Here is a 24,194-nt window from a genome sequence, read left to right as displayed (position 1 = left end):
GCCAGTCTGGAAAACACGGGCTCCAATACCACAGGCATTTGCCCAAAACTTCAGGTTGAAGGGGCTGTAGGAACTACTGATGGAAAGAAGAAAAGTGAATCCTGGTTGTGGAGTTTCTCAGTGTCTCCTGTTTCTCCCCAGGTCCCACAGGCTCTAAGGCATAAGCAGCAGTAAGCTGCTCAGCACATTTTCCATGCACTTCCCACACCAGAACACATGCTGCTAATGCTCAGGGGACTGGATAACTTCAGCTGGTGTAACAATGGATTGGAAGAGATTTCCCAAAGGCTGCTGCTTGAATGCAGTTAGTTTAGCACAAGGCTAAGCACACATCCCTGACTGCTAGACTGCTCAGTACATTGTCTGAGAATTGTTTAGGCTTTTCTAATGGTTTATGGCTTTCAGTCCAACATGTGAGCACTTTAAACAATGTGCCAGATTTTACATTTTCCAGAGCATTCTTTATGATCACAGGCTTCTCAATTTTCACAGTTTAAATCATCTTAAAAGTCAGAGGCAACTTGTTTGGTTCGGGCATCCTGAGCACAATTTTCTGATATTCCTTCACTTGGTGAATATCATCTTGCACACATCAGAAGGAGCAGCTACACTGGTTGTGGGTGGAATAGAGGTAATTTTCTTCACAGTGGCTATGGTAGGTCTGTGTTTGACTGTGCTGGAAACTGTGATAACATGGGGCAGTTTTAGCTACTGCTGAGCAGTGCTTACAGAGCCAAGGGCTTTCCTGCCTCTCACACCACCCCACCAATAAGTGGGCTGGGTGGTCTCAGCATAGATAAGGATTTCAGCCCATAAAATGAAAAGTGACTATTTCCATTTGATCAAAATGGGCCATCCACTAGTCATCCCTTTATTTTCCAAATCTAGCCAAAGATTTTAAGGTCTGATCTTATTACAAATATAAATAAAAGCCAGAGACAAGAGTGAACTTCAACCTGAGTCCCTGAAGTGCTAAGGTGACTATCCCTACAACACAGAGCATTTAAAACTTACTAGTATGGCTTTAAGGCCTTTAAAAGAAAAGGACACTGCTCTTCTTTTTTCATACCTGGAGTTACTTTAGCTATGCCTATTCTTGTTTTTCAAATAGAGTCCTAGAATGAGGTGGAAGGGAACTTAAAGATCACCTGGTTCCCATTCCCTTACCACAGGCAGGGGCATTCCTGCCCATGGCAGAAACCAGACCAGATTGCTCAGTGCCCCATCCAACCTGGCCTTGAACACTTCCAGGGGTGGGGTATTCATTTCTCTGGGCTACCTGTTCCAGTGCCTCCCCACCCTAACAGTAAATATAGAAGAGTCCCACTTTAAAAAAAAAAAAATCTTTGGTGTCATGAAGTAGGAACACATAGTAAAGAGTTTAAAATGTCTACAAACCTCCACGTGTTACAAGTTGAGTGAAAACAAAGTTAGCTATGTTGTTTCAGTTTTGTTATTGTTGTATTTTTTTTACCTTTGAGAGAATTGTGTTGCAGTAAAACATGACTTTCATGTATATCTGAACTCTTCAACTGTTTCTTTTTGTTAAAGCCTAAAAGATGTTTAATTAGCCTTCATTTGTTTAAGAAGAGAGCAGCTGTCTGACCAAACCAAGAGAGGCAACACCACACATTGCTATTGTGTTTCTTAATTCTCTCTCTAGAAAACTCTGTACAGAACACTGCCACATCTTTGAATTCAAACACAGCAGGTAATTAAGAGCACGAAAGAGGGCCAGCACTGGAAACAAAGGGCTGCAAATCACAAAGACCAATTTCAGAGTCGTTGGTGAACTCATTTCATGTACCCTACTACACTCTTACTGTCCTAGGCATGGAGCAGTGGCCATCAGATGTCTCAGCTGTGCCAAGGAAAAAATGCCAATGCTTATCTTGCCATCACTTGCTTTCTATTCCTGAGCTTCCCATGTCCAGGAGAGCTCTCCAATTGTATTATGACTATAGCCATAAAAGTCAATATAAGGTACACCTTAAAATTTTCAATAAATGTACAAATCATTTATTTAAAATTCAAAACTCAGCAATACAAACAAAATACTTAAGAAACAATAAATGCAAATTGTAAACACTTATAGAAAATATATGAACTGTACCAATTTAACCACCCACCATTCTTCACAGAAAACAGCAAGAAATAAAGAGACAAACCAATACCCAATTGTTCTTTTCTTCTCAAATTCTAGTTTAGAGGTAGAATACCACTGTGAAGTCTCAAAAAAATTAATTCAGTAGAATTATGCTACAAATAAATTTGGCCCATATACTTATAAACGTAATGAAGCCAGAAAAAAAGATTCTTACTGAGAGGTCTTGCACAATAAAATTTGGCATGGCACTTTCCCAGAGATAAAGCACCTTTCCTGATAAATACTGGTTTATGTTCTTGCAAGAAAGGGATCCTGTGCTTTTTCCATTACTGACAAAGAAAACATTTAAAAATAGACAGACCAACTTTTTGGTAGGCATATAGAAAGCAAGTGTTTCTCAGTAACTTGTCCTAGAAAGCTAATCTGGGAAAAAAAGAAGTGTAACTATTAAAAGAAGACATTTTGAAAGACTTTATGAATACTTGATGCATACTCATTAGGGTGGCACATCCTCAAGGGGGAAGGGGGGAAAGTTAATACAACAGGAGAGGAAAAAAACAGGAAAGTGTCTTTTCCACCGGCAGGGAACTGACCGGTTTTTACTTTTTTTGTCATTTAATCAGTTTCCCCTAACTGCTACAATTTTATCCTCTCAGGAAAAAGTGTATCTATGTGAGACACACGAGAACATCAAGCGCAGTAAAAATTACCCAGGTAATCTCAAAGGAACATATATTCCATTTTTGTTCATCAGATAACCTGCTACAAGTAGAAACAAAAATTGGAATTCTTCAGACAATATATACAAAATCATAAAAAAAAAAAAAAAAAAAAAAAACAGGAACAGTTTGCAAGCTCAAATACAAACATTATTCAGAAAAAAACCAACTTTTTAATACAGAGACTGGCTGCTAAGTGCATTATTTCAACTGCTGCATGCAAATAGTGGAATCTATGGTTGTTTAAGAAACTTAACTATCAACAGCTGTTAGGCTTCTGCAATTTAGTTTAGCAAGGATTTTCTCAAGTATTTGCTGAAGGACATTTGTGGTTTAGAAGCAGCAAAATAAAATTTGCAGTCTTAATGCCTTCTTGCATTATGGTATATAGAAGTACTTGTCCCAGCCTTCAGAAAAAGAGGAAAAAGTAATTTCTACCACAGACTAGCTGAAAACAGGCCTTCATGTGCCAGCTACCTCATTTGGGGCAAAACTACTTGTGTGGTGCAGTTTAAATAGCCTAAGCTATATTTATCTGATTTTCCTGAAGCAAATTAAAGAAGCATTTCAACTGTTCTCACAGCAGAGCTGGCAACATCACCTGGCAAATAACCAAGGGATCTCTCCCACTAACACTGGAGGATCAGCCCAGGACAAAACACAAGAGATAAGCTTTTCTTCTACAAAGTACATTCTTCTGCTGATCATGAAGCCTTTCAAAAGGAAGGAATACAATATTAACACAGGAAAGTTTCAGATCTATTTTAGGCCTTCCAATTTCTTTATGAAATTTCCATCACCTCCAAAGGAAAACTGCATCCCTATCCAGCTAAAAGAATATTGCACACCTAGATTAAGGAAACTTACTTAAACAAAGATGAGTAAATGCTAAGCCATATATTAAACTATGATACTTCCACATCATGATTTTTTGAGAGTTCAAAACAGGGCTGAAAGAAGACAATTCAAGCATACATTCAGTTTTACTCCTTATTTTTCCACTGTATCCCTCATTATGTCTTTCCCTGTATGTATTTTAATGGTCAGGATGAAAATATTTTCTGTATATACAAACTAATTACATTTAATCCTGTAAAAACTAATCCAAAAACTTCACCATTCTTTGATTTCTCTATATTTAGGCAACTCATCTTCTACACATGCAAGATACTTTTCAGAACATTAGAAAAAACTTTCTAGTATTTCACTGTTTCCCAAGTAAAAGTAAGATAAAGCTGAATATTTGTCAGTACATGCTTTGCTGTACCTGCATAAAACCATTTTTGTATATACAGATTACACATTAATAAGGACAACAGCTGACCTCAGCATTAGTTAAAGCAAGTTGTCTTGTCTTTGTGCTTGCAAGTTCTAACAAGAAAAGGAAATATCAAGAAACATCTAGGGCTTCCATAAAAAATTTACTTGCACCACGTTTTCCCCCTGTGACAACTCCAAAATTAAAGTTGTTTCACCTCTAAGTGCACAGCAAAAGTGACAATCCAAAACAGCAAAATACATATGCTCCCTCAGAGTCTCCAGTAAGGGAAACATTGCTATCCAGGCAGTGGTCTAGTTCCTTCCAGGTCTGGCAATAAAACACTCTGCCATGGAAGAGAACTTACACCTGGCCACTGCCTCCAGAGTGCAAGATCCAGAACTGCTTCAAACACTGAAACAATTCCTCTCTCAATCTGCAATTTGACATTTGGGGGTTTTATATAACATACTGACATTCAAAGAGCTAAGTCCTATGAACTGCAGATCCCCAGACAAGGCAGATTTAAAGCCAAGTTCAGCACCTTCAGAGGACAAGGCTATGATCCCATGGACTCCACCCTGCTTTGCCCAGGTAAGCAGGCACTGTGACACATTAATGCACCTGTACCACTTTCAATACCCAAGCACAACTGTGCTCCAAGATCTAATTATGAATGTGGTCATGCTACCAATGTGCTGTGACTACATTCAGCTAGAAGGACAGCACACTAAGGACCTACCACCTCTGCTCTTCTGGGTTTTCTTTAATGCTCCCACATATGCAAGGCACAGTCAAAGGTCAGCCTGACTGCAGTGACAGCTCTTTGGAGAAGTTGGTGCCCTAGAACTTTTGTGGGGTGGAAGAAAAAGAGATGATGGCTACTGTATACACAGAGGCAAGCTTTATTCTTCCAAGGTGAACTTCACCACTGGGAAGATGGCTGGTACAAGTCCAAAACACCATTTATGTTCTAAATAAAGGATATTTTGATGCCTCAAGCAGATACTGGCCTCATACCAAACTCCTGAGTAGTGGCAAATTTCAGCTTGGAACCAAAAGCAGACATGCAACCAAAGCTTTCACAAAAACTAAATTATTTTACATGGTAATGTGGCCATAAGAGTCCTTTTAAAAGAGTGCTAGTTGGTTTTAGGGACACCATAGCATCAGAAGTTAACCTGTGGATCCAGAGAATTACAAAAGCATATGTCTTTATAACTGAGAAATAAACATCAGCAAACTACTGCAACACTGGGCTTTCAGTACGTGTTGCAAAATGCAACTGACCCCTGTAAATCACAACATCAACTTTTATTTCACTATTGTCCATCACAAAACACATGGCAAAACAGATTTCCCTTGTCACTGTTGATGTATACTAAGACACCTGGTAGTTTTCCATTTTTTAATGGAAAAAACCCAACATAGCAATGGCTGGCTGAGATACAAACCCCGCTGCTTTCCCAGTGTTTAAGTGGAAAGCATAGCCTAGGTATCTCAGCATATTTGCTAACAGGGAAGAAATACAACTTTTTATCCACATTTAATGAAAATGCCAACTAGTGGACGTACAGGGGGAAAAAACCCAACCAAAAACCCAACAGAGATATCAGGAAATAGTTAAGTCATGGCATTTGCTTTTAGTATTTATACCTATATATAAAAGTAGTTGTGATCCATCAAACTCACTGATGTCCTGAAAGCCACTGAAATCCAAATCCCACACAGACATTAGCATCCTAGTGGAGCAAAACACACACCACCAAGTCTGCTGCTGCAACCCAGCAGGGCAGCCCTGGAAATGATGTTCCCAAATCACATGCTCTTCTGAAATTCTTCCTTAGTCCTGGCTGCTACTGGTTCCATTTTGAGTCTTACCTGAGAAGACAGGGAAATTCAACCCCAGGGCAAACAAAGGTCAAAGCTTGTTTGAAGCTCCCTGAGGTTACTCTCCTGCAATTCCTTGTTTCAGTGTTTATGTAAATGATCTAATTTCTTGCCAGCAGCTTCAAGTTATTTACAAAAAAGTCACTGACTTGGACACTGGTTTTCTGGAATGCATCTTTGATACCCTGACCAAGTTACTCTTGTTTAAATCAAAAGAAGTCTGAAAAGCAACTTTTTATCTTTCTCAGGGGGCTGTATCCCACCTATGACAGGATATACTGCCTGTATTGACTCAATTTCTTCCCATATTGTTTTCTTCTCTTTGCAAAATAAGAATTTAATCTTTCTTTGCAGGAAAAAAACAAACAAATACTTACTAACACATTCACCAAAGTGAATTCACAGCAAACACTACCACCACCACCATCCACCCACCAATCTTCAGAATTAATTTAATGGAGGCCAGTTATTACAATACCAGTTTTATGTTTGAAAATAAAGTGCATAATGATTGTCACTGAGAACTTTGCTGATATCAGGTTAGCATAGTTAGTATCAATCCTCAGCAACATCAATAAAATAGTAATTACAACATAAATTCATAACATGAGTCAGAATCTGAAACAGCAGACATGAAAAGTAAGTTTTGTATAAACAGGAAGAAGAAAGAGAAAGTGAAATGGAATCCCTAGTCCTTTGTGGAAACCATCCTATTATACAGCTATCCCAACATGCAGCATCTGGAACGAAGAATCACAGTCCGTTTGCTTCCCTTCTACTATTCCTGAAGTCAGTTTGTAGCTTCCTGGTGGTATCTGACAGATTTCACCTTGGACTGGGGAGGATGTGTCTTGAGGGAGCTCTACAGAGACAGTGTCAGAGGAAGAATCTTGGCTTTCTGCTGACACAGACACTTGTAGACAGCTGCCCTCCATTTCCTCATTGCAATCTGTGTCTTCATCAGCCTCTTCCAGCTGCTGAACAGATTTTAAATACTGTTCTATCAGTCCGTTGTCCTGCCCATTACTAGAGCTCTCTTTACTTTGCCCACCCTCTCCATCTGAGCAACATGCTGAAACACAATTGCCATATTGTTTGATGGTTTCCATGGAAAGGGAGCTCTCACTTCCTTCAGCTGAGCTCTTTGCAGAGCTGCACAGTTCACTGGCACGAGTCTGATCAGCTGCAGAATGAAAGCCAGAATCTGGGAACTGCAACGAAGACTTTTCCTGGAGATCATCCTCACTAGCTGGAGCTAACAAAGCAGAACTAACAGCTGGTGGGGTTTCTTGCTCCCTTGTGGATGGCTGAAGAGGTGGTTTGGATAAACATAAAATATTGGCTGAAGGGATCCCAGCACCACCTAAATTCTGCATCACTGAAAGCTGCCACTGTTGAAGGGATTTAACCTGTATAGAGAAAAATTTATTATGAAATGCAGATAAACATATTTTGATTTCTAGTGGATTTATTGCATTCAGCAACCAAGATCTGTATAAAATCCAAGACCAAGTGACAAACAAAAGGTTTCCTGTATCATTAGGGAAATTTTATTCTTCTTACTGTGAAATCATAGCTTTTAAACCTACATGCCAAACACTAACTGAGCACAAAAGCTCCCAATTCAAGTACCTGAAAAAAAAGCAATCTGTTCTTAAAACCAGAAAGGATTTATCCGTTTTTAAAAACAACCTTATTGTTGGAAGAAAAGCTTATTAAAAGATGTATTAACAACTTTCCTTCCTAAAAGTTGTATTAACAACTTTTGAGTTGCTCACAAGCAACACAGCTTGATACCATTTCATTTGCCATGGGCATTTACCAGTCACATAATTCTTCACAGTCCTGCTTATGTTTATTTAGCTTTTCTTGCATTTTGCCTTCCTTCTCACACCAGGCCACTATTTAGTCTTTAGCAGTAAAACCAGTGTGCTTGCACTAATGTTCTGAGGGTTATTTCCCCCCACAGTATCAGTATAGCAGACAACACAGCAGTAAGAGTCTATTAAACCACTCAAATCATTGGAAAAACTGAACCATATTGACTATGTCTTCAGAATCTACAGTAAGAAATAATGTGAATTCACACACAGGCAGATTCAAATTTGAATTCCAAATTCACATTTAAGCAGAAAAACAAGAGGACTAAAATTACTTACCTGGTTCCAAAGAAATTTGATAGCTTCCTCCTGTACAAGCCTTTGCATTTTATCTTCCTCTCTTTCTTTTCTCAGTCTGCAAGAACACACATCCAAAATTTATGCAGCTTAAATAAGCAACATTTGAGTAACAAGAGCAACAAGAACACATAAAAATGCCTACTTATATAACAGCACTTTTGAAAGATACAACACAGCCTAACATTAAGAAATTACTGCAGTCTGGCTTGCCATAAATACCCAGCTGCTGACTTGGAAGTTTCTTTTTCAGTTACATTTAAATTCTGCTTCCTTTTACTGCAGCACATTTGTTGGCTTGGCAATAATGTGTCTTTTTGTAAACTGAACTCGAGCTCTTATTTTTTCCTGCACAACTATCAGCCCCCCACACACCAAACAGTACTTCTTAATTTCAAATTATGCTGTCCCACTGATGTATGGATGGAGTATGATGTGTAAGCATTGGGAGTTTCTAGAGGTTCACTGAGCACTCAATTTATACAGCTTTTGTCACTTGTGAGAGTGAAGAAAAAGAGCCTATCAGACTGACTGATCCAGGCTGATCCAGAAAGATATTAACTAAATCCAGAATTTTTGGCTTACAAATTGAGGAACTTTGACCATGATTTCTCCAAACATGAATTCACAGGATCAAAAATTAAAACAGAACCAAACACAGTCACATTTTAAAATTGTATCATACAAGGTAGAGGAAATTCTTGCTTTTACCAGCAACAGAATAACGGGTCCCAATATGGACACTTCATTTATAGACTAATTGTGAGGAGACAAATTAAAAAAATCCCACTCAGCAATTTCTATTTTGAAATATGCAAGTTCTGCTAAAATAGAAATAGAAAAATGTGTTCTAACCCAAGCCACTTATAGAAGGCACTTGGAGAGTATGAATAGCCATGTGCAAAACTGTGCTTACCTTACAGGAAGTGATCCTGTAATGTAATCACTTTTATGTTTCTGATGCTAGGTTCTACTGTGAGTAGTTATATCATCTATATCTGATCTGAAATACTCTGGAATGGTAGCTCTATTCAGACATACTTGCAAATACAGAGCATCACCTCAACTTACTTTTCTATTTCAGCTGTTAAATAAATGATGTGCTGCTGCATTCTGTGTAGGCGAATTTCATTCCGCACTTCCTTGGCTTGAGGATGGTGGTTCCTGGTGTAAAATCCTCTCCAGGAAGCCTGGAGCTTGGTAGCTGCCTCACTCATCCTTTGCAGCTCAGCTGCACCTCGATCAGCTGGTGCTGCACCTTGCCCAGCCAGTGAAGCAGACCTTTCTTCTGTCACCTGCTCAGGACCAAGAGTTTTTACTCCTGACTCAGCACCTAGCGAGGTGCTGGGGTGACTGTGCCGAACTTGGCCTTCAGCAGCCCCTAAATAGTGGCCAGTCCTTGCAGCCAGGCCAGCTGTCACCAGCTCAGGAGCAGCCACCTGCTGGATTTCTTTGATATTCTCTTGGGTTTCCACACTTCCTGCTGCTCTATTAGGGTGCTCTTCTGTAACAGACACAGCTTCCTGCTTTTTAGTTGTTTCCCTTCTATTAATATCTCTCACACCTTCAATCACTGCATCATCATCATCTTCTAGGCTCAAATTCATTCCATGTAGCTTCAGGTCTGAAGCAGGAGACACTGGAGACAATCCTGAAGCAACTGGCATGAAAGTAGACTCTGAGGATAAAAGGCTGCTGTTTAGTTTGTCTTCATCTGTCTGTACATCTTCGAGGTGTAGCTCCTTGGAAAAGCCTCTTTCATGAAGAAAAGTGTTCTTTACTGCATAGGAATGATCATTGCTTGCACTTGGTCCAACCCAAGAATTCCTCTGGATGACAGGTTCTAGATAGACAGAAAGGCACACTATAGTGTTAGAGTATTTCAGTAATATTAATAGTTTGTTTAATTCATAAGGATACAAAATTTGGTTTTGACAGTTAGCACCTGGGTGGGTAAGATGATCTAACATATTAGTAACAATGAGCATTATTTCTGTATCAGGACAGTATTTACCACAGTAACATCCAAACTTGGCAAACACTGGGTGCAAGAAATTGCACAAACTGCACTTCCTTAGAGAATAAGCTGGTACAAAATGCCAAAGTCAAAGTAGTAACTCTCATTTTGTCGGATTGGGTTTTTCACCTAACCAGCCAGACACAAACAAGCATGGACTGGAATTTTTTTTTGAAACAATCTACAACTTCAGTTGAGAAAATAGAAGATCAATAAAATAAAACAATAACAGGGTCTTGTTCTGAAATTCCTTCCACAAAGTTACCTATGCTCAAAAGAAAAATATTTATTTCCACAGGTTAGATCACAGGAGTAGACAAGCTACTTACCCTTTTCAAGAACCATCTGTGATGGCTGGGCCTGGGCACTGTGTTCATGAGCAACTGGCACTGCCTTGCTGGGAGCAGAAAATGTCCGTGGTTCCTCATTTTGGTTTTCATGCATCAACTGCCTCTGGTGGAGTCTAAACACAGAGTGCCAACAATAGATTTTGTGCTTTATTTAAACTTTCTTTTGTACAGAAAACATCTAAAAGAAACTATGAGCTATTTCAAAAGAAACAAGTGATCAAAACATTCTAAAGGAGAGGCTTGTTATCAGACTCCTATATACACAAGACACTCACAAAGGAGGAAATTGCAAATTGCAGTCTTTTCCTGCTCCCCTTCCTCCAGCCCCTCTTTCTTCATTACATGTTAAAAAAAACCAAAAAAAACGCCACCAAACAAACAAAAAATCCCAAAAAAACTACCAAATAAAAATGAAAAAAAGCCCAACATGCAGTTCTGACTATAAACTGAAAACCATGTCTACATATGAAGAAGGTATGAAAATATTTTAAGTTTGTAAAGTGGAATACATTATATGTGTAGGTATAGAGGAGTTTGAGGAATCGTGGGAGTATCTTTTACATTTCAAAGTAAGTGAATCAAGGTGCTCCTGTTACTAACAGCCCAACATCCTAGTACAAATCAACAAATATTGCCACAAAAAAAACCATCATCCTTTACAAACTCAGAGAACACACAGGTTGTCTCAGCCCAGCTAAATTAGAAGCTCAGGAGACAGAGGACAAAGTCAAACTGTCCTATAAACCATATATGCATGTGTATATATAATACAGGTGAGGATTTGGGGGGATTGCTTTTTCTACTAGGGCTTTTTTGGCTTGGTTGTTGAGGGCTTTTTTTAATTTTTGAAGAGTTCTATTCAACAGAACAACTTCCTGGATTTTCTCCAGAAAGATGTGAATGCTAGAGCACTTAGCTAGAGATTCCAAGGTCAAGATGCCTTGACTTCACCTTCTCCTCAGAAACAGCTAAAACATTTCCATCATTTCCTCCTGGAGATCAATCTACACTTGCAAAGTGGGCAGTAACTCCCAGATGCTTCCAAGTTTCTAGTCCTTCTTCTGAGATATCCTTCTGCTAACAACACTTTTGTTGCTCAGCCTTTTAACCACACTATGCCACTTAGGTAGCCTGCTCCTGGCAGCTGAATTTTCTGCTCTATCTGCAAGAAAAAGTTTGTCAACAGGTCCTGGGGAATAGAATAACCTGTATTGCTTTGTTTTCTGGCTTCTAACCAAAATTAGCTCACCTTCACATGGACAAGAAACACACCATGATAACTCTACTCATCTATTTGCACAGACCTTAGCAACACAGCTACTGCTGGTAGAGCCAGCGGCTCTCCTCTGCTGACAGACCTCAGATGCCAGATACAGATGGACAAATGCATCATTGGGAACAGTGCCCCCCAAAGGGCAACTAACTTTAAAACCAAGAAAGAACATCTCAACAATAAAAAGTGGCTAACACACCAGTGTACCACAACAGTCCTCATTTACAATTTGAACAAAAGCTAAGCTCCTTTTTGAAGTTTTCATCATTTTTTGTGTGGCAATAGAAAGAAAAATCCCAGTTCATAGTTTGCTTATTTTAATCACAGTTCTAACACGAATTACTTTCAGTGTCCTACAAAGCACAGGAAATATATAGGAATATACAAAACACAGGAAAAATACAAAGGAATTTTCCCCTAGTTGGCCCAGAAAGCACAAAAACACTCCTGCTGCTGCTGCCCTGCCTCTCAATCCCATCTAGGACACATCCTGTACTTTCATGGCACTTTGCATCTCCAGCCCTCACTGCTACTTTGAAATACTTAAAATGAAATCTTACCACATCTAACACATCAGATACATAATTATGTTCTCCATTACATTCTCTAAGAAAGAAACTAAATTCTCACCTTTGCTTACTCAGTATTTTTTCCAGTTTGGCATCCTCTTCAGTCTGGAGTCCATATACAGATGTGAGAGGACAAACATTAGCCAAGTACTGAACTAGCTGAACATGCTGCCCAGGTCGAAATGACCTTCCCTTCCCTTGACTGTAGAGCCATTCTGCTTTCAAGCTGTTAGGAAGGGGGAAAATGGTTTAATAAATGGCATCTTTAATAAACAGCAAAGAAACAGTAACTCTGTTTTCACTACAGGTCTTCTTCTTCAAAGAGCTAATCTACAAATCTAAGCAAGACTTGGAACATGTGCAATGCCCAGGTAAGAGCCTGTAAGACTGGCTCAGCAATTCTCTTCTTCTATATCAAAACTTACTTTCATTTCTATTCCTTCTTCAGATTCCATATTCAAAAATCTTTCTGCCAAGCACACGTATCTGTGAGACTTCCTTGTCAAACTTTCATCCTTCCCAACAGCCAGGGAAACTGGCAATGTCATTATCAGAACAATGAGTAATGTACTAATTCACTTAAGCATCGATGAAACAAAAAAGAAAAAACCCACTTGTCCAAAACTGTGCATCTCTGCTTTGTGTGTTATCTTTGGGCACTGAAAACACATCTGTCTCAATGAACTTATCAGCAAAGCTTCCACAGAAACAGAGAAGTTCACAAAAACATGTAAAACAGACACAGAGAGCACATATTCCTAAAAAGTATTCAACAAGTCTGTTTTAAAAATTAATTTCTGCCTGAGATTATTTAATATAATACACCTACATGTAATAATATAGATAATACAGAACATCCCATGAGAAAGTCATGAAAAAGAAGTCTAGAATTCCAACAGGCAACTTTCCTGGAAAGTCATAGCAGATTATGGTGAAACAGAAATAGAATTGGTTCACCTTTGACCAAAAGAAAGGCACCTTTTAATTTTAGTAACAGGGTAAAAAGGACATTAGTGTCCTAGGATATGTTAGTGTCCTGGACTGGAATGTGCTTATACTGGATAATATTTATGCTTGGACTGTTCTGATGTCAAGAACTTTGTCAGGCAGATATCATAGTGACATAATGAGCACAGTGATACAGTAACAAGTGATTTGAGCAAAATAATATTTAACTAATTGATAACAAAAAAAAAGCCAAATGTAGAAATGCACACACAAATCATGCTTATATAAGGGCAAGTTTGAGCTTCCCCAAGACAAAAGCTTTAACTCCTGCTGATTGTCACATTCTGCAAAGTCAAAGAGGCTGTAAAGAAGGGGTACCAGATTCTGATGAACTGCTACCACAGTTTTGCTTTGTAGAAGTGCTTCTGTGATTTGAGCAACAAAACAAAAGCTTAACTTCATACTTCTGTCTAAGCTAACTAAATAATAATTCCAGTGTAACAGATGAAAAATTTAGCTAAAGCAATTTTAGCTTAGCCAAACTTCACATATTAATTTTAGAGATTTAATAATATTATTATGTCACCTTTCCTTCTGAGAGATCACATATCCATCAAGAACTTTAAGGTTCAGACACCAGCTGACAATATAAGGCCTGTAGTCAAAGCCAGGGACAGAAGGTGTGGCCATCACACAAGGATTGTTCATAATTGACAGCTGCTCCAAGTGGTGAAGAGAGGCCAGGAAAGAAACCTTGAGAAAACAAAATACATTTGTTAACTGAGAAACACATTCCACATTTCTCCTAACTACAGCTGGACAACCTGTGTAAAACAACTGAATGACAAATAAATCAAAAATCACATTTGATTTTTGAACACTGCAATTTCCCAATGATTCTTCTGTAAATGCTATTAGTCCTTGGAAAGTATTACCTTCTCTTAAAATTTGGGAATGGGGCTTTATGTATAGAAAGATGTAGTATGAGTCCAGTTTACTACAACAGCTATTGGATTTTGAAAACAAACAAAGAAAAAAAAAATAGGCAAGCCAAAAAGCTGGAGAAACCCTGCCCTGTTTTGAAGAGAAATTATTACCAAAACATTTTCTTCCAACATGAAATCCCAACCAAGAGTTTTGGCTGCTACTTATAATAAATCAAACAAACAAAACAATAAAGACAAAGTCACAGGCAGATTATTTGTTTCTCTTACACAGTTTGAAAAATAGGTCAGTGGCAACAAGTGCAATTCAAACCTCTGTTCTAATCCCAGCAGCTGCAGGAGCTCTCTGCAGCATTTAGTCAGCTCAGCTTTCAACTTTCAGACAATTAGAAAAGGTTGGGCCTAAAAGTGTTTCATTCAACATCCTTGAATAAAAAAAACATAACAGAAAAAAGGCAAATTTCTTTCCAGACTAAATTTTAGAAGACATCACTAGCTCGTGCAGCTAATGCAAATATGGTTATTACATATAAACAATTAAAATATTATAAGTTGGGTTGTTTCAAAGAGAGCCCATTCTCAGTTACAATCTCAAAAAAATTGTTCCACTTCCTTCTTTCAGTCTACCTAAAGACAAGGTGATCTATCTTCTATATCTTACCTCATTTAAGTCTCTGATTTCATTTTCTGCCAAAGAAAAAACAGTCAAACTCTGAGGTAGGCAAGCAGGGGCAGGGCGAAGTGAAGTTATAATATTTCCATGCAGCAAAAGAGTCTATAAAATAAAAACACATGATGAACACATGATGAAATGAATGCTTGATCAGAACCCACAGATTGCTTTTCCAGGCATCACCTGACAAAAACACATTGCAAAAGAAGGATAAGTAAGACTTTCTGGTCACAGTTACCAAAAAAAGTATTTGGAAACATTTTTCTCTACAGCATGCATGTTGGAAGAGTTAGAAGTATGTTTTTGATTTGTGATAGGATAAGACAATAAAGAGTTATGAAGAAGATATCATCACCATCATATCTTTATCAAAATCATTAGAGTGGCTATAGAAAAATCACTGCCTCAGCTCCTGCAACTTCAAAACAAGGAAGAGAACATTTACACACTTCTCTCTAGAAATTACATTTAATGAATTAAAATGCTCTAAGAGCTAGTGTTCAAAGAGTGAATGTCTAAAGGCAGCGATTTTCAAAGCAAATTTCTTTCTGTACAGAATGCATTAAAAAGAGATAGAACACCTACCTTCAGTGAGGTAAGCTTGGAGACATCACCTAACTGAGCTATGTTATTGTCTGACAGATCAAGATGCTGAAGACACAGACAGGAATTGACTTGTTCAATGGCCTACAAAAATAAAGAAATCAGTTACTCACAGTAACCCTTTTTTAGCTACTAAATAAAACCAGGTATCAATAATTATAAATTCTTTTGAAGGATAAAAAACCAGTAGCTAAGTAACCCAAAATAAACACCATATTTTAATACAATTGTATTTTAAAGATAATAATTTTGGAGACTACTTCCTTACTTGCATTTCATTTTGATATCAAACCTTTCATTTTTTCCTAGACAACTCCAAAAGCTGCCATCTTCTATTTCATAAGCGAGTAGACACAAAATAGTAACATTGTTCCAATCAAAACATACTCAGATTTCTTTGCAGCATGTTCCAAATTTCAACAACAAAAGATTCTGGTAAACGCACCAGAGTGAATACTTTACCTTAATGTTATTTCCTGCCAAATTCAGCCATTCCAGGTGCACCAAATCCTTCAGCCCTTCCACATACCCAATACTATTATGAGGCAAGTTGAGCACTCTGAGCTTGGTCAGTTTTGCCACACCCATCATTCGCACCAGCCGGTTGTTGGCCACAGAGAGCTGCAGATGGACACACAAAATAAACAGTTTTAACTAGCAGACAGAGTAAGGTCTTACTTCTAGTAGTTAAAAATCTACTCCAACAGATACTTGTTCAGTCTACATATTTCATTTCAAGTAAATGACACAGACAAAAAACCTGCAAGAGCCAGGAAATAAATTGATCAAAGAACATGAGTCCTCACAGCTCACTCCACAAACTTAAGAGGAAATTCTCCTAGCAACAGCAAAATAAAGGAAAAAGAATGAGGAATTGTGTCATATGAAAATAAGGTTGTAATAGCAGAACTGCCAATTCATTGTGCAAATTGTTGCCCCGTTCCTGGTGTAAAATTGCACTTACTGTTAATATGGCAGAGGACAAAATGTATTTCACACAATTCTCAGACAGGTCCTGTGCTACGAGGACTGTAAACCACAAAGTTTTTAAAGGGTAAATCCTGACTAGACACACACTTCAGTAACAAGATCACCAAGCTGGCAGCGTGGTGAAGGTTTGTTGTAGCAACAAACCCCACCTCTGCCAACTCAGTGTAGCTGGTCTGTAAAAGTTATCAGGCAGCTTTGAGTCTATCCAGAAGGACTTTCAGTGATAATACAAAATTATTTTTAATGTTACAAAGCCCATGTACTCAAAAGCTAAGAAGTATCAAAATTTGAGTTATCAGTGACTTTTCTAAGTGTTCTTATCATGTCCCTCCCCCATTAGGATTTACTTAGATCATTTTTAGTTACATCCCCCTCCACTATCAACTGCAGACCTCCACTGATGGCAAAGCTTTCTACTTCAGCCAGCCATCATTTATTTTCCTGTGAAGACAGTAACTTCTAGCTTACTTCAATAACATAATAGTGCCTGAAGGCAGAAGATGCATCATAGCACCATTATTTGATAACAATTTCAAATCAAGCAATACTGACCTGCATCAGATTCCTGCATTTTTCCAAGTGTTCCAATTTAATTATCTGATTTTTGTCCAGAATCAGAGTCTGAGTATCAGCATCACAGGGCAAGGTTGGACCCAGCTTTTGCAATCCTTGACCTGAGCAGTTGACTATCAAGCCTTAGGATAAAAAGGAGAAAAAAAACAAAAAAAAAGCACCACAAAGTTTATATATGAGAACATGTACTGGAAAAGCAACGCAAAATAAAAAGATTTGCTTTATAATAGATGCAGATAATTTGGAAAAACAGATTAACTTTCTTTTCCATGTAAAACTGAAGCAAATGACTTCAGCTTACACTTTAAGAGTAACTGATCCATTTACTGAAAGATACACATATACCAGACACTGTCCCACTTAGGAACTCTGGCAGAATTCTGGGAAAGTCACAAAAATCCTTTGAAGTGAGATGCAGCAAAATTCTGGTAGCTAAATTTAAAGGTGCGATCCTCAAAACACCAAATTTCAAAAGAACCTAAATTTAAAAATTCTTCAGAGAATTTAAGTTTTGAGCAGCTTAACAACTAACTATGTGTAAGCATTCTATCCAAACTAAGAAGCCACTCATGCAGCCACACTACAGTACTGGGGCACTGGGAAGAACAAACTGTAAATGGGCTAGCACACCATTTACTTAATACAAAATTCAAATGTCCTATGCAAAAAGGGTCACTACATAAAGTTAAAAGGCAAACATTTGCCATCTACAGGGAGCCTGAATCACTGAGTACCCAAAGTGACACCTGATAATTGTAATAATTTTCATACATTGAGCCTCTGCTGTGTATTTGATGTACAAACATCACTGTAGTGCTTCGTGTTCTCTTAATATCTGTTCAGCAAACAATGCTTCCTTTTTCAGCAACATATCCCAAATAGTGTTCTCACTCTAATATGACTCTCATATTAATAGTACAGTTTATAGTTTTTAGGGTTTAGTTACACTATGGATAGAGACAAACATTTTTTGTGTACTATTTTGTCAGCTAGAGAACATGCATTTCTAAAGAAGATGTCTGATGACATTTATTATATTCCCATTTTTTTTTTTAAATCCACAGTTGCCCCAAGAGCTTTGGAGAGCAGCAAGGCAGAGCCAGCAATCATCACACTCCTGTCTTTGCACATTCAGGGAGAAAGTATCACTTGTCTCTCACTCAAGCAGTCACTCCTACAACTGCTTGATCACATTAATTGACCAGACAAACTTTGTATCTGCTCATTTATCCAAGGGTTTGTTACAAAAATCCACAACTGGCCCCTCCAACCTAGGAGAGAGGCAAGGACCCACAGTGCAGAATTGCAAGAGTAATCCTTTTATTCATGCACGAGGTGTCCCATTCAAACTGGGGCACTCAGAACGTGGCTTTACACACGGTTCTCATAGATTTCCAACATTCAAGTATAACATGATCCAACTGCTACTTAACACACACAACTATTTGCAAAGAACCTGTATTTCTATGGCAACACCATCCACCTGCTTTGCTATTGAACTACACATCCCTGCAGTCAGACTTGCTGTAACCACTTCTCCATGATGCTGACAAAGGAAGGTTTTCACACAGGTGTTAAACGACCTGGGGTGCTGGCATTATCTCCCTGTCTGGGGTATCCTTTATGAGCACATTCAAGACTCAAAGAAGCACAGGTCCTTGTTTCAATATCGAATGTTCTTCTTCTCCTTGCAACAAGCTTTAGCTTGCTTGCTTAAGCATGGCAGCTCAGTATACAGCATGAATTATATATACACGTGGAACTCTACCAAATTAATATGATTCCATTCTATAAAGACTCATTGATATAATGAGATCTATACGAGATTTTCCTAACAGGCTTTCAGGACCCAGGAAAACATTTCAAAATCGCTTATTTTCCGTTTGGCAGGAACCAAGGAACTACACCCTCAGAAGTGGCGCTGTCCCCAAGACTCCTCAGCCCTCCCCTCTAGGGAAAACGGGCCCTATATCATTCAAACCCTGGCCTATAAAGGCTCTACAAGGCTGCGGGACCCTCCAGCACGATGGACAGTGCCCGTCCTGCCCCGAGCCAGCGGCGCTCCCCAGGGCGGGAAGCGGTGCCCGCGGCGCCCCCCTCGCCCCGCGCTGCCCCGGCCGCCTCCAGCCCGCGGGGCCCTCGGGGGCCGCCTGGCACCGGGGGCACCGGAGCGGCCGAGCCGGCCCCGCGAGGAGGGGGCGCCGCCGCCTCCACAGCGCCGAGCCCCCCGCACCCCTCCGAGCGCCCACAGCGCTTTTCGGGACCCGCAGCCCCCAACATTGCGGCCCCCGGCACCTGCCCGGAGCTGCCCTTACCGGCTCCGGCCGCCTCATCCCCCGCCCCGGCCGCCGCCATGCCCCGCGCTTGACAACACCGCCAGGCAACGGAGCGCCGATGGGCCGGGCCGGGCCGCTATGGGAGCGCCGCGCCCTTTATGCTGGCTAGAGCGGCGGGTCCCGCGGCCGGGGCTGCGCCGGGGGAGCCCGGCCCGGTGAGCTCCGTGAAGCCGCCGCGGTGCGGCCGGGGCGGGGCGGGGCGGGGCGGCGCTGCCGGCCCGGCCCTGCCCTTCCCGCTCCGCTCCCGTCGGGCCCCGCGCGGCGCTGCCGACACCGCCTCCCGGCGTCCCCTCCGCCTCTCCGGCCCCTCGCAGCCGCCGCCATCATGAAGTGAGCGCCCCGTCCGCCGCTATCCGCGCCCATCCGCCGCGGGGAGGCCGCCGCGGGGCCCCGGCCGCCTCCCCCGGCCACCCGCGCCCTCCCCTAACTCTTCTCTCCCGCGCAGGGTCGAGCTGTGCAGCTTCAGCGGGTACAAGATCTACCCGGGCCATGGCCGCCGCTACGCCCGCACGGACGGGAAGGTGAGGCCGGGGCGAGCCCCGCGGGCCGGAGCGGGCCCTGCGGACGGGAGGGCGGCCGGGCGGTGCGCGGGGAGCCGGGGCCGCGCCTCTGGGACTCTCCGGAGACTCCGGTAGTGTTGATGTGGCCCATGCCCGAGTCGGTCGTATCGAGCTGTGTGAAAACAGCATCGGTGTGCAGTTGTTTGCCGTGGCTGCTCCGCAGGAGATCCGTGCTGTAGCTTGGGGTTGAGCTTTAGAATGCAGTATCTAAAGGGAGTCTTAAAGCAGCAGGTGTAAAGTACCAGAGTTGTGTAGAAAATGCTGCTTAGACGTCCTGCATCAAATGCTGAGATTCGCTGGAGCCAACAGCTGGTCTCCCAAATTAATTGAGTATAAATATTTTAAGTAAAATAGGATGGAGAGCCCTTCAAGCTGTCATGTCATACGTAGACAGGATTGTCCCTACCTATGAAAGGCTTGGCTTTTGAGTATCACAGTAGTCATCTTTCTCTGCCGAATTCCCAGCAAAATGACCAGGAGATAGACTGGCCGAATCCTTGTGAGTGCTCCTGGGAATAAGGTTGTACTTTAAATGGAATTATATAGCTAATAACAAACCGGCTTGCACGTTCTGCCTGTTGTTATAGACAAACAGGTACAGGAAGTACATAGTTGCTGAGGACAGACACTTGGGAAGCATGATGCTGGACACAGCTGTTCATTCATGCTGTGCCTGAAATACACAGCAGCACTGGATGCAAGTGGTAATTTGAACTTTTTTCAGAAAAATGAAGATACTTCAGAATGCCTTGCAATACATCAGTTTGACCAATGTAACAAAATACAAAACTTAGATTTCTTGAATTACCTTCTAAAATTTTGACTAGTCAGAGCTGTGTTTAAGAACTCCAAAAACATAAGTGTCAAAAAACGCTGACTCGAAGAATACTTAATGCAAACGGTGGTAATGTCTTTCATGGAAACAAAGCTTACACAAAACATTTTGCCCTCCCAGGTTTTTCAGTTCTTGAATGCAAAATGTGAGTCTGCATTCCTTTCCAAGAGAAACCCTCGTCAGATCAACTGGACTGTTCTCTACAGGCGTAAGCACAAGAAGGGACAGTCAGTAAGTACATCCCAGCCAATGGCACTGGAAGGTGGTGACCAAAAGATGATGTGGTCACTGCTCTGTCAGAGGTCACTTAAGTGTGCCAGTGTTCAGCAGAAGCATGTCCCAAGTTACCAGCATGAAGACTAGTTAATAATGGTGAAAATGTGACTGCAGTTACATGAGTTTACACACCACTTCAGCAAAATCATTGTATTGTGTTGTAGCCCTTCTTTGAGAGACCACTCAGAGCCACAGTATGTTCAGTAGATCTTAATAATTGTAGGAATGGCTTGTTTTTAAAAGTTAGTTTTAGGGAAGGTGGGTAATGCTGTTTAATATGCAGACTTTGTAAAAGTTTGGTCTTGTAAACTTCCTCAATGGTGACAGCATAGGGAGCTGATTTTGGGGTTAGAGAGGCAGAGATGACTCTCCTAATGTACTCTCCTTGAAAACTTTGGGCTGTAGCATGAGGTCTTTCCCTATGTAGCTGTCATTGCATGAGAAGGATAAATCATGAAACATGTAGCATGAGGTATGCTGCAGTGCTCTTGTTTAAACTTGCACAGCAGAGGAGCTTTGAGAAAGGCTTACATCAGTGCAATAATGGTTGAAGAAAGTTGGTGCTGCTCCCCAGCACATGATCCACTTGAATAGATGGTGTTTTCCTTTCAGATGACACCATCAAAGGTTTATCTTTCCCCCCTTTTTTTGTCTGGGAGTTACCGATGGCTGAACTTCTAACATTCTTTCAAATTTTTTTTTTTCATACTTTGCTGTAGAAGCATAGACGATACAGGGTCTAATATGTGTGTCTCCAACACTGATAGCTGGACAGCTGGGGAGCCAGCCAAGGATTGTTGGTAGTAACACACAATGAAAAAGTACAGGATGTGGCTGGAGAAGGGGCCATGTGGAGGTGGGGCAGCACTTCTCTGTCCCCAACAGAAGGATCCTCTAAAGTGAGGAGTAAAATTCTACTATAGTGTACAGTTTTAAATAGCTTCAATTTGAGTAGCAGCTTGTTCCCATAATTGTCTTTAGCCATGTATTTGATGTCTTGTGATGCTGATTGTGTGTGTTTGTCTCCTGCCCTCTTAGGAAGAAGTCCAGAAGAAGCGCACGCGCCGTGCTGTGAAGTTTCAGAGAGCCATCACTGGTGCCTCTCTCGCTGAGATCATGGCCAAGCGGAACCAGAAGCCTGAAGTACGAAAGGCACAGAGGGAACAAGCTATCAGGTGAGAAGTCAGATCAGTGGAGCTGTCCCAAGCTTTTCAAAGATTACAGTACTATCCCAAGCTTTTCAAAGATTACAGTACTTTTCATACAAAAGCTTAAACTCTAGGTGGGCTCTGTGTTTTACAAGATTTTCTGCGGGATTTTTTGTTTGCTTTTAATCTGTATATTTGTATGTAATCTTGGCAAGAGATAGTGGCAGCAAAGAAGGATCTCTCCTTGCCTTTTCCCTTTGTACTTTTGTCACTGACAGTTCTGCTGTCTCTGTAGAAATTCCTTCAGGGGATAGTGAATATAGAGGAGAAATCTGCAGTAATGCTATCCATTCCTGATCTTGGGAAGCTTAGTGCTGAAACAAGGAAACTGTGTATGGCAGACATAGATAACTTCCACTTTTTCTATGAATTAACAGGGCTGCAAAGGAAGCCAAGAAGGCTAAGCAGGCAACCAAGAAAACAGCTGTTTCTGCTGCAAAGGTGAGATGCTGTAGGCAAATAGAAACTATAAAATGGAATATACTATGTTGTAACATGAAACACAATGTTCTGCAGTGGCACTTAATTGGAAATTCCTGTTTCTGTGTTGAGGAAGCATTTTTGTAAGGTTCTTAATAATAAGAAGAAGAAGAAGCAGAAGAAGTAAATATTACAAGAAATCCATTCTCTGACCTAATATCAGAGATAATTAATAAACAAAAACTTCTCTGAATGTGACATCTTCACTATCTAGGAACTTGGTAACAATATATTGATGAGTGCTACCATGTGTTTCATTATCACTTCTAAATTAATACCTTGTGTTGGCTTAGTGTTATGTGTGTAAACAAATCTTAGCATGATCCCAGTATTATAGTTTGCAGTTCTAGTCTGGTCTGATTTCTGTCAAGAGTACATACAGGGACCCTTTTAGAACTGCAGATAAATAACTTCTTTTCACTCATACTTCATTATTTCTCTACAGGCCCCTACAAAGGCAGCACCTAAGCAGAAGATTGTGAAACCAGTCAAGGTTTCTGCTCCCCGTGTTGGTGGAAAGCGCTAACTTGCGAAACTGTTGCTCATGCTGAATAAACATCTGATGGAATTCCATTACTTGTGCCATGGTCTGCTCTGCTGTGTGAGATACACTGAAGGGAATGAATCTGTGAAACTACTGTGTCTGGGTTTTGCAGACTGAAAGCATCTTCCTGCCATAAGACTGTTTCTTTGCCAGTCTGCTGTATTAGCACACACTTCCCCAGTGTTCACTGGGTGGCTCAGGTAGCAGGGAGGATGGAGCAGGTATTTGAGGAGTGTTCTTGTCTGAAGGACAGAACAGCACCTAAGTTTATTCTGCATCTATGACAAATGGCATAAAAAGTGGTTTCTAAGATCAGAGGTACACGCAAGCTAAAAGGGGGTGTGAAGCAATATAATCTGTAAATTACTTTAAAAAGGTCCTGTGTTGTGGAATGCATGTAGCAACATACAGAGAATCAAATGTGGAGAAGGTTAAAAAAAGAGAATGGATGGTTTCACAGACTGTATGGCTCTTACACACAAAGATTCAAAACTTCTGGGTCGGGAAGTTACAAAACAATGAATTGCTGGAAGCTGTTGTCAGGAATAGGAAGCCTGTGAAGATTGAATGGGTTTCAAATGCAGCTGATGTTACACAGTTAAAGCTCATTCAGGTTCATATTTAACTTGCTGAATACATGTAGAGGTTCCCTTAGTAATTTTTGACCCTCCCACCACTAGAGGGATTGAAATTCCTCATGGGAGTTCTCTGTCTGCCTAAGGAACTGCACTGTGCAGACAGCGTGCCCAGCAATAGCCTTGGCAAAGCAATGTCCTGATTTACCAGAACCAAAACAGAAACCAAACCACTATTTCCTGCTGTTGATACTTTGAGGACTTGATTTGCTATCTTACACCAGTCAAG

General features: G+C 40.6%; 2 protein-coding genes across 2 annotated transcripts; one reads left to right on the top strand and one right to left on the bottom strand.

Moving 5' to 3' along the window:
- Positions 1-1,996: 1,996 nt before the first annotated feature.
- On the bottom strand, positions 1,997-19,656 carry CEP97 (centrosomal protein 97). The gene is made up of 11 exons (XM_059493998.1): positions 19,407-19,656; positions 17,071-17,213; positions 15,991-16,149; positions 15,511-15,612; positions 14,914-15,027; positions 13,895-14,061; positions 12,422-12,586; positions 10,498-10,631; positions 9,223-9,994; positions 8,134-8,209; positions 1,997-7,383 (listed from the first exon to the last, which is right to left on the bottom strand). The coding sequence occupies exons 1-11, from the start codon at positions 19,444-19,446 to the stop codon at positions 6,688-6,690; spliced, it is 2,568 nt and encodes an 855-aa protein (XP_059349981.1). The 5' UTR covers positions 19,447-19,656; the 3' UTR covers positions 1,997-6,687.
- On the top strand, positions 19,603-23,359 carry RPL24 (ribosomal protein L24). Its single transcript, XM_059493999.1, has 6 exons — positions 19,603-19,757; positions 19,873-19,948; positions 20,943-21,053; positions 22,137-22,273; positions 22,684-22,747; positions 23,232-23,359. The coding sequence occupies exons 1-6, from the start codon at positions 19,753-19,755 to the stop codon at positions 23,310-23,312; spliced, it is 474 nt and encodes a 157-aa protein (XP_059349982.1). The 5' UTR covers positions 19,603-19,752; the 3' UTR covers positions 23,313-23,359.
- The last annotated feature ends 835 nt before the right edge of the window (positions 23,360-24,194 follow it).

This window comes from Ammospiza nelsoni, chromosome 2 (genome assembly GCF_027579445.1).
Source record: "Ammospiza nelsoni isolate bAmmNel1 chromosome 2, bAmmNel1.pri, whole genome shotgun sequence".
NCBI classification, from domain to species: Eukaryota; Metazoa; Chordata; class Aves; order Passeriformes; family Passerellidae; genus Ammospiza; species Ammospiza nelsoni.
This window is presented reverse-complemented; position numbering and strand designations above follow the sequence as displayed.

What these genes read in the sequence shown, in the direction of transcription:
- CEP97 (XM_059493998.1), bottom strand. Translation starts at nt 19,446, where the DNA reads ATGGCGGCGGCCGGGGCGGGGGATGAGGCGGCCGGAGCCG. An exon ending in CCAAGCTTACCTCACTGAAG is followed by an intron (nt 15,028 to 15,510) that starts GTAGGTGTTCTA and finishes TTTATTTTATAG; the next exon opens with ACTCTTTTGCTGCATGGAAA. An exon ending in ACAGATGGTTCTTGAAAAGG is followed by an intron (nt 9,995 to 10,497) that starts GTAAGTAGCTTG and finishes CTGTCTATCTAG; the next exon opens with AACCTGTCATCCAGAGGAAT.
- RPL24 (XM_059493999.1), top strand. An exon ending in AGCACAAGAAGGGACAGTCA is followed by an intron (nt 21,054 to 22,136) that starts GTAAGTACATCC and finishes CTGCCCTCTTAG; the next exon opens with GAAGAAGTCCAGAAGAAGCG. An exon ending in CAGAGGGAACAAGCTATCAG is followed by an intron (nt 22,274 to 22,683) that starts GTGAGAAGTCAG and finishes ATGAATTAACAG; the next exon opens with GGCTGCAAAGGAAGCCAAGA.